This window comes from Varanus komodoensis, unplaced genomic scaffold (assembly GCF_004798865.1).
Source record: "Varanus komodoensis strain SLA01 unplaced genomic scaffold, ASM479886v1 scaffold28, whole genome shotgun sequence".
Classification (NCBI taxonomy): domain Eukaryota; kingdom Metazoa; phylum Chordata; class Lepidosauria; order Squamata; family Varanidae; genus Varanus; species Varanus komodoensis.
Genome location: NW_025335727.1, coordinates 646,615 through 656,535, shown reverse-complemented (window position 1 = coordinate 656,535; position 9,921 = coordinate 646,615). Strand labels below are relative to the sequence as shown.

The 9,921-nt window shown below is 50.8% G+C and overlaps 1 protein-coding gene across 2 annotated transcripts in view; it reads left to right on the top strand.

Moving 5' to 3' along the window:
• The first annotated feature begins 1,695 nt into the window (after positions 1 to 1,695).
• CLCN2 (chloride voltage-gated channel 2) overlaps positions 1,696 to 9,921 on the top strand; it is a 72,014-nt gene continuing 63,788 nt past the window's right edge. For both annotated transcript variants that reach the window (XM_044434630.1, XM_044434629.1), the window contains exon 1: positions 1,696 to 1,769. In XM_044434630.1, the coding sequence (XP_044290565.1) occupies positions 1,716 to 1,769 (54 nt within the window). In that variant the 5' untranslated portion in view covers positions 1,696 to 1,715. The remainder of the gene's footprint in view (positions 1,770 to 9,921) is intronic.

The window sequence follows — 9,921 nt, the reverse complement described above, 5'->3', positions numbered from 1 at the left end:
TCCCTGGCAAATAGATGGGGAAGAAATGGAGGTAGTGACAGATTTTATTTTCCTGGGCTCCAAGATCACTACACACGGGGACTGCAGCCAAGAAATTAAAAGGCGCTTGCTCCTGGGGAGGAAAGCTATGGCAAATCTAGATAGCATACTAAAAAGCAGAGACATCACCCTGCCAACAAAAGTGCATATAGTCAAGGCTATGGTTTTCCCAGTTGCAATGTATGGCTGTGAAAGCTGGACCATAAGGAAGGCTGAGCGCCGAAGGATTGAGGCTTTTGAATTGTGGTGCTGGAGGAGACTCCTGCGAGTCCCTTGGACCGCAAGGCGATCAAACCTGTCAGTCCTAGAGGAGATCAACCCTGACTGCTCTTTAGAAGGCCAGATCCTGAAGATGAAGCTCAAATACTTTGGTCACCTAATGAGAAGGAAGGACTCCCTGGAGAAGAGCCTGATGCTGGGAACAACTGAGGGCAAAAGAAGAAGGGGACGGCAGAGGATGAGGTGGCTGGATGGAGTCACTGAAGCAGTTGGTGTGAGCTTAGGTGGACTCAGGAGATGGTGGAGGACAGGAAGCCCTGGAGGAATGTTGTCCATGGCGTTGCAATGGGTAGGACACGACTTCGCGACTAACAACATGTCATTTCTTCAAAGAGATAGGTGCATAAGCAGTATTAATATTGCTTGCTTGCTTTCGTAACCTTAAAATCCAACCTTATTGGCACCCACTGCTTGACCAGTCAAAAGCATTCATTTTCTTTTATTCTGAAAAATGTTGGGAGTGCCTCCACGTTGGAGGGGCAGGTATGCACTGGCTTTTTGTGCAGTTCAAAAATGCTTAGAATAAACCTCGGGGAGGTGCGGGAGAACGGGGTCCTTCATGTACGCTGTTGGCCTCAATATTGGTGCTTCCCGAGCCGTGGATCGGGGCGGGCTGAAACCGCAAAGGGAAGGGTGACCGTGAGCTCTCGGGGCAGCTGGCAGCGCGCTGAGGGCACATAATGGGGCTACGCGGTGGCGGCGAGAGAAATTGGGGCAATTCTTCCGCTACCTCTGGCTCCCTGAAGCATCGTGTTAAGAAGGTACGATGGAGGCCTGGGGGAAAAATCTTAACGCGAGTTTGGTTCAGTCTGAAAACGCGCCCCGCGCCGCTGGCTCGCGCGAAGGCTCTCATCCAACCTGCGCGGGGTCGGCGAGCGGCGCGCTTTGCGCTCGTGCGCGCTGCCCCGACACGGAGGCCAGATCGGGCGCGCCGAGCGCAGCGGCGCGCACGGGACGGGACGGTGCGGCGCGGCGCGGTGCGGTGCGGAGCGGCGCGCGCGCGGCCCTTCCTTCCTTCCTTCCTTCCTTCCATCTTTCCCGGCGCGTTCAAGCCGGGCAGCCGCAGGCCGCGCTGCGCAGATCCCGGGGCAGGATGCGCGCGCGCGTGGAGCGGGCAGGCGCGGAGGGCGGAGAGGAGCGGGCCGGGGGCGCCCCTCAGCGCCCCTGGGCGGGCTCCCCGGAGCCTTGCCCCTGCGGAGGCGGGGCGACCGCCGCGGGGCCTGTCCCGGGCAGCCAGTCCGATCCCGCCCCGTGCGGGGGGCGGGGACCGAGGCAGGAGGGGAGAGGAGCCGAGCGCCGCCGAGGCCAGGCGCCGGGCGGAGGAGCCGAGCGCCGCCGCCGCTGCCCGAGGAGAGGAGGCGCTGCGGGCGAGCGCGGGATCCGGAGAGGCGGCCGGGATGGCGGCGGACGGCGGCCTGGAGCAGCGGGCGCTGCAGTACGAGCAGACCCTGGTGAGTGCGCCGGCCCCCCCGCCGGCCCGTCCGGAGGAGGCGCTCGGGCGCTCCCTCTGCGGCTGCCCCGCAGGACGGTTTCTCGGCGGCAGGGCAGGGAATCGCTCCGAGGTTCATCTGCAGCGCGGGGTGCGCGGGAGGGAGGAAGCGGATCCGACCATATGCAGAGCGCCTCTCCAGAGCCGGTCCGGGGCTGGAGGGGGGCGCTTGCCAAGACCGCGGGGCGTCCCGGGACCTTTTGCGCTAGTCATCGACCCGCCCCCCGTCCGCCGCGCCACTCCATGAACGGGGGAGATCGGCCGGCCGTGGAAGGGCTGACTCAAAACGGGGAATCGTCCAGGTTCAGTCGGGGATCCCTGAGCATGTGTAGAGTGTCTTTCTCTCGCCGCCTAGAGTCGCGTGGCTTTTTAACGCTAGGCGCATTGCTGCCAGATAAAGAACAGCCGCAACAACCTGCAAACTTGGGACCTTCCGCACGCGAAGTTCCACCGCTGCGCGATCGTGTCCCCTCCTCGAAGTTTATCCTCCTCTCTGAATTCCCCAACTGACTCCCCCCCCCCTTGCACTGGCAACGCGGAGCTTTCCTCCGAAGTGTTCATGTGCCCCAGACCACTCGGCAGAAAGAAATAAGCAAGTGCGAGGGTGCGGGATTTGAGGCTTTGTGGGAGCATCCCGGACTTGACAAAGTTCAGGGTGCCACACTAGGCACCGAGTGGGCATTGAAGGAAGCTGTGGAACTCACTGCCACCAGACAAGTGGTCACAAGTTTGGGTGGATTTTAAAGACTGGACAAATAAACGAAAGAGAAGGACTGTCCATGCTGGCTCTAGGCTACCTCCAGTGTCATTGGCAGGATGCCTGTGTACCCCAGTTGCTGCGGAGCATGGGCGAGCAGGTGCTGTTTCACTCGTATCCGGCTTATGGGTTTCCTGTGGAGGTTTGCCTGCTCCGTGGCCAAAATGCTGGACCAGATGGGCGCTTGGTCTGCTCCACAGGAACTCCGCTTTGGTCCTAGGAAGGATTGGGAGGTGGGCAAGCCAGAGTCCTGATTCTGGATGTGTTTGACTGGATGTTAAGGAGACTTTGCCATCATGGACCAAGGTGATGCAAGAGGGTATTTTGGGAGCACAGGAGGAGGGCTAGGCAATGATGTCAAGGCCATTGTGCAAGATGCGCTCCTGTGCACATGAGTGTGGGAGGAAGTGAGCTGGGGCATTTTCGGAGCAGGTTGCTGTTTCTGGATCCATGGCAGGGCAAGTGACACTCGTATGGGCTCGTCAGGATGAAATGGGCAGCGCCCACATGCTGAAACAGGGCCTCCTCCACATGCCGCCATGAATGCACGTGAGACACGCTATTGCAGGAGGAGGATGGACTTCTTCGTGGTGGCACCTCCCTTGCGGAAATCTCTTCGGGGGGAGGGGGACCGTGCAGGTTCCAGCACTAGTGCTGTTCGGTTGTCAGGTTAAGGTCCTTTTCTTTTCGCAGCTTTAATCCCTTATATATTTTTCCTTGCAGCTGGGACTGAACACAGCGTGTTGTAATGTGTGTTCAGTTGTTGTAAACTGCATTGGAAGGTTTGAGCCAAAGAGCTGGCATTCAACGACATTGCTGTGTTAAAAATAAAGAACAGCCCTGCAAGGTAGGCTAGGCAGAGAGGTGGTCACTCACTGAGCTTCATGGCTGAGTGGGGATGTGAACCAGTATTTTAACTCAGCCTTCTTCAACTTGGTACCCTCCCAGTGTGTTGGTTTATAACTCCCACCTTACCCGGACTGCATGGGAGTAAGTCCCACTGAATTCACTGGGGCTTATTTCTGAATAGACATGCATAATTTTTTTCTGTAAAAGTGACTGAACTACAACTCCTGCTTAAAAAGCAGTTTTAGGACACAGTCTTAGCATGTTAAAATGGAAAAAGTCCTACCTAGCATTCTGCAACCATGTTGGAAGTTGTAGGAGTTTTGTCTGTCTAAATAAGAGTAGGATTACATCCATAATTACTAGTTCACTACCTTTTGTAAGAACTTTGAAGTAGTTAAGTGCTGATCCTGGTATGAAAATTAAAACATGTTTTTAAAGGATTATTAGAGTGGTCAAACAAATCGCTTCCCTGTTGTTTAGGGAATTCATCCATTTACTTTATTCACCCAGCCCTGCTCAAAGTATTTTGTGCAAATTGAACTTCAAAGGAAGATTACATACATTGAGAAATGTGGCCTGTTAAGTTCCATCATTAATCAGAGCAATGCGCTATTAGCCGTTCATTAACATGCTTTCACTTGTGCTGCTTTTTTTAAATTTTTTGAACTACCCCTAATTAACAGTCCAATCCTATGTGAGTTTCCTAAATCCGCAGTGCTTGATTGAGTGTATGCCTAGGTTAGTGCATTTTGGTCTACAGATAAAGACTGATCCCCCTCCAGCAGTGTTCACTGCAACTCCCATCATCCCTTACTAGTGTGTTTGCTGCCTGGGGCTGATGGGACTTGTAGTCCAACAACACCGAAAGCTACCTATTCTCCAACTTTGGCCCTTGCCAGATATGTTGGCGTACAAGTCCCAACATGGCATGCTGGGAAATGTAGTCCAATACATCTGGAAAGCCCCAGAGTGGGGGAGGCTGGCTGAAAGGGCCACAGAAACCACCCCCCATCCCTACCCCCCAGCTACAAGTAGTCAAACTGGAGCAGGGCTTCCCACCCACTTGTCCAGGCGATGGACTAATCCCCCAGCCTCATCAACGCTGGCCTTTGCTAGAGGATCAGTGCTCAGACCACAAAGACGGCTGCTTCCAAAGAGTGACAGTCCGTGGAAGGAGGGTTTCCAGGAATTTGGGGCTTGTTGGTAGAAGGAACACTCTGATAAAGCATTTAATATATGTAGAACCTCACGTCCTACAGCCAGCATAAAGCCTGCTGGTTTAAGTTTCAGATTTTAATAGAGGATGACAGCTGAGGGACGCTGAGGAAGGAACATAGTGCAAAACATGTGCTTTGGATGTAAAAATTCTCCGGTTCAGTGTCCGGCGTGTGCTGGATTTCTGGCAACACATTGGGCCCATGAGGAACTGTTGCAGATAGATTAGCATGGCATGAAGCAGACTCCGGGGTCCGGAAACTTTGTGTCTCGGTTGTACGGAGCTTCCTCTGTGGGGTTTTCCCTGCTGCCTCCGTCCAGGGCATAGACAGCAGAAGCCCATCAGCGCCAAGAGACCGGGTGGTACAGAGATGCTGTTGTAGACGACGATGATAAAATTAAAACAGTACACTCACACATATGTGTCGAGTACATTACTGGATCTTGTGCTCAAATTGCTTCTCCAAAGTATTGGATGTTGGTTTTAAGGACGCAAACAAACATGGCTACATAAAGTAACGGCTTTACTTGGGTAAAAGACTGACCTGGGGTGGAGGATTATGAAACTTTTTCTTGTCTGGCCGCATTCCTGCTCAAAATCTCTCACCCTTTTGGCCTACAACTCCCAGCAGCATTGGCCATGCTGGCTGGGGATGATAGTAGTTGTATCCCAAAACATCTGAAGGGCACAAGATTATGGCAGGCTGGGCCAGGGAGACCACTAGAGAGGCGTTCGTCCTTTTGATCTCCCACCTGTGTGGAAAACACCTTCTTTAAAATAAACAAACGCATCTGAGGAAGGCTCTGTTAAGTTTTCTCCCTGAAGGTGCCAATTTACAAAGTGAGGGGGCTGAAATGGGGAATGTTTATAAACTCTGAAGCATCCTTGCAGTTGGCAACGGGTCTGTCCTGAATTCTGCTCCCTCCCGCAGCATGCACAGAATCGCTGTAAGATTCGTCTCCCTGAGCAGGACTCTTCTCTCTTACTTGGTCCTTCAGCTAGCACGCATCTTTCCTCTAAAGCACATCCTAAATTTGTTCTCCCCAGACAACACTTTCAAGTTGCTCAGGTTCTTTCCATCCCCCACCCCAAGCTGTGCACGCTCATGTAACACCCTGTTAGCACAGCTGCAATGCTGGCCCGCAGCAATCTGCAGCAATCTGCATTTTCCCTGAGCATGGAATGTGGGACCCTCATTAGATCGCGTTAACCCTGTTATCGCCCTTTGTGATCTGTCCCTCCAGCTCTGCCACTGTGCGGCCCGTCACGCCTCAGTTTTCTGATCCACCTGATGTCCTACTTCTATCCAGAACCTCAGCAATGTGTCAAGGACCCTTCTCTGCTAAATGCCAGAGGCTCAGTTCTTGCTCTTCAGCTCTTCACTTCTTGCTGGTGACCAGCTGTTCTCTTACTGGATGGTAGACCAGCTGTGCCTGAGATGATGCCCTCCAGATATTTTAGACTATGGCTTCACTACTTTTGACCAGTGGCCATGCTGCTCACGGCTGATGGGAGTTGCAGTCCAAAATATCTTAGACTGAGGCATTTGGGCCAGTCCGCTTTAGATCTAATTTATAGCACAATCGATCTTGGATTGAGCTGCTCCTGAGTTTCGTGGGGAGGACTTGCGAAAGTGGGTCTCAAGATATTCTGGGTTTCAGCGCCCATATTGCTGACCACCCGCCATGCTGACAGCAGCTTCTGGGAGTCACAACCTTCTAGAGAACTACCTTCTGTGCAAATATTTTGACCTTCAACTCCCATCAGCCAATAGTCCAGTTGTTTGAGCGACTGGGGAGCACCAGCTTGGATGAGAATAGGTTAGAGGGGAAAGGGCTGGGGAGAGCTGAGGACAGATCTTGATTTATCCATCAAGCTCAAGGGATTGCATTGTACTAGCCGCAGTTGCTCAGCCTAGACTACCTTGCAGGGCTGTTTGGAGGGGGGAACCATGTATAGCATATTCTGCATGTAAGAACTACGGAGAGGGAAAAGCCATGGTGAGCTGGTAGAAGAAAAATGGACTGAAAAAGAAAATACAGCATGTGAGACTGCCATCATGTCTGAATGTTGTCTTGTGGGGAAAGCCTCTTCCTCGGATATTAGAAACCAGCATGCTGGGAGGAAAGCAAGGCTGCAGGTTACTTCCATTAGCACAGGCAAGCCTCTCTTTGGCTGTGAGGTTCAGCTTTGGATTCGAGGGGAAAGAAAACTGCAGAACAAGAATGACGGAGCTACTTCTTCCCATGCTTAAGCTGGGTTCACCCCAAATATTCCTGGAATATGAGAATTGGAAGGGACCGAGTGGCTGATTCAAACCCCTTGCTCAAAACAGGTGTATTGCAGCCACAGCATCCTTGCCAGGTAACTGTTGCCCCCAGAATTCAACTCCACCATCAAAGAGCTCTTACCATTAGGCATTTTTCCTAGAGTTTGCCTCTCTGCTCACCCTCCTCTGCTTATGTCCTTCTTAAAATGCTGTGCCTGGAACTGGGCGCAGTATTCTAATGGGACCTGCCCAGTACAGTATATTCTGCAACTGGTACGTCTCATGAACCATAATGCCTGCATCCTTAATGCAGCCTAAAATGACATTATGTGGCGTAGTGGTTAAGAGCCTGGGACTGGGACTCAGGCGATCTGGGTTCTAGTCCCCGCTCGGCCATGGAGCCAACTGGGTGAGTTTGGGCCTGTCACAGACTCTCAGCCCAACCCTCCTCACAGGGTTGCTGTTGTGGGGATAAGATGGAGGAGGAGAATGATGTAAGCTGCCTTGAGCCCTTTGTAGGAAAAAGGCAGGATATAAATCACAATATAAATAAATAAATATAAATAAATTCATTGTTTTAGCAGCTGCATCAAAGTGCTGGCGCGTGTGAAATTGTGACCAACCAAGACCCCTGGATCCCAGATCACGGCCTGATCATATGGGAATGGCTCATCACTCACCCAAAACTGCGCATCATCCTCATCCCCAGAAGTTCAAAGCTTTTTGACTGATGGCCTGCTCATCCATGTGATGGACAGTCAGCAGAACCCAATTCATGCACGCACACGGTCACCTGGTTGCTTTAGACTTGAGGACCAGCAGCAGAATCTACTGCATTAGAAATGGCTATTAGGACATGTTAGGAGTTTTCCTCATGGGCTGTTGAATCGGGGAGGGGCCACTGCTTAGGCAAGTGTCGCTCAGCATCTCTCCAGGACCCCCACACTCCTTCAGGCTGAGTGCAGGCCCAGCCTTCTCCAAGCTGGCACCCCTCAGAGGTTTCGCGTTCAAATCCTGCCATCAAAGGCTGGCTGGGGATGGTGGAAGTTGTGTTCCATAAACATTTGGAAGCCAACAGGTTGGAAGAAAGCCGATATAACTCATTAACCAGCGATAGTGAGCCGGATATTACCAAACACCAGCAATTCTACGTTTGCTTTATTTCGGGGAGTTTATATTCTTCATTTTGACATTGTAAAGACAAGAGAGGAAGTGGGAAGGCAAGTGAGCAAGATTTCAGTTCCCAGCATTCCTCATCATGGGCCATGCTGGCTGGGGCTGATGGGATTTGAAGTCCAAAACTTCTAGAAGGCACTTGCTGAAGTAACGGGTATTTGTGCCAGGTGTGTATTAGAGATGCAAGGGCCCAGAAACATTTGGGGAAAAAACCTGTTGCTTTTCTGAATATTTTGGGAAAAACTGGAGGGGTGGAGTGGAAAAAAATCAAAGCAGAGTTCCCACCTCCTTTTTTCCATTTTTGTCTGCCTTTGCATCCCTAGTGTCCATAAAATAAGGGCAAGGCTATGTCTGATGTGGTAGAAGAAAGTTTAACTCTCTCCTTATCAGTTCTTTGTACACTCAAAATTGCTCCCCACCCTGTTCTTACCTCCAATAATTAAAAGCTACCTGGAAGAAAGGTAGCTGGCCATGATTCTGAGCAGAGCTGGCAAGGAAAGTATGAAACGAGCCTTTTCCACTCAGTTTTGACGGGAGAAAGCCAGTTGTTGTGTTCCGGGGCCGGCTTTTTGGGCTGGGGCTCTGGGAGACTGGGGGCCGAACTCCCACGGTGCTGCCCCTTCTCTCCTCCCCGTGCTCTTGCCTGGGCTCAGTTGCTGTTCAGAACCATCTGGAGAGCACTGGGTTGGGGATGAGTGGTTTATCTCAGCAGGTGGGTCAGCTTTCTGGGTTTGTGCACAGTTGTATTCTGCAAGGGACTTGGTCGCCAGGCACCAGATTCAACATTATGGGAGTCTGATGAAATCGGAGCGGCGTTTGCCAAGGCTAGTCCAGTATCTATTGAGCAACGGTCTGTTTTTCTGTCTTTCTTTCTGTCTTGATTTAGATCCCTCCCCTTTGCCTGCAAGGAACCCATGGGGGGCTTACATAGACCCCTCCTGCACTCCATTTTATCCTCAGGCCAGCTCTGTGAAGCAATTAGGCTAAGAGTCACTCACTGAGCTTGATGGCTGAGTGGGAACTTGAACCTAGATCTGTCAGGTTCCTAGTGCAACGCTCTAACCACTAGGCCACACTGGCTCTCAGTGGCTCTCACAGCAGGAGCATACCTAAGACATACCTCTGCAGGTAGGTTTCCCCAAAGGTGTGACACTGCCAGTAAAGTTAGCAGTTTTACTCTTGCCCAGAGATGGTTTTACGGCTAAATTTTTATGCTTCTATTACAATTGTTTTAGATGCTTTACCAATTCACTGCAATGTGATATACTGTATTTTTCGCTCTATAAGACGCACCTGACCATAAGACGCACCTAGTTTTTAGAGGAGGAAAACAAGAAGAAAAATATTCTGAATCAAATGGTTTACTAAACTATTTAGTAAACTATAACAGAATACAGTAATACCGTATTTCAACCTTGTAAAGTGAACAGCAGGCAACAGTGGCATTAAGAACCATCATCACTGTCATTAACAAAAGAGAGACTTTAAAGTCCAAGTACTCTTCTAGTTTTCGTTGAACTCATAGAACTCATCATCACTAGAGTCAGAATTTATGAAGATCTGTTGCTCACAATCACTGACATCACTTTCTTAGTCAGTAGTGGAATTATTGAAGGAATCCACAATCTACACCAGTTATACAAGAGCTGCTGCGGACAATTCAATAACAAATCTAAAAAAGCCAGTAATGTCCACGCTGCCCTACTAGTAAATAATAGAAAAAAACTTGTGACAAAAAATGAGATATTGTACAGTAAATCAAACACACAGCGGACTAAGTAGCCTTTGAAGAATAAACTTCATACACGAAGGTAATGCTGTTCAAATATCCACTGATCCTAAAAAAA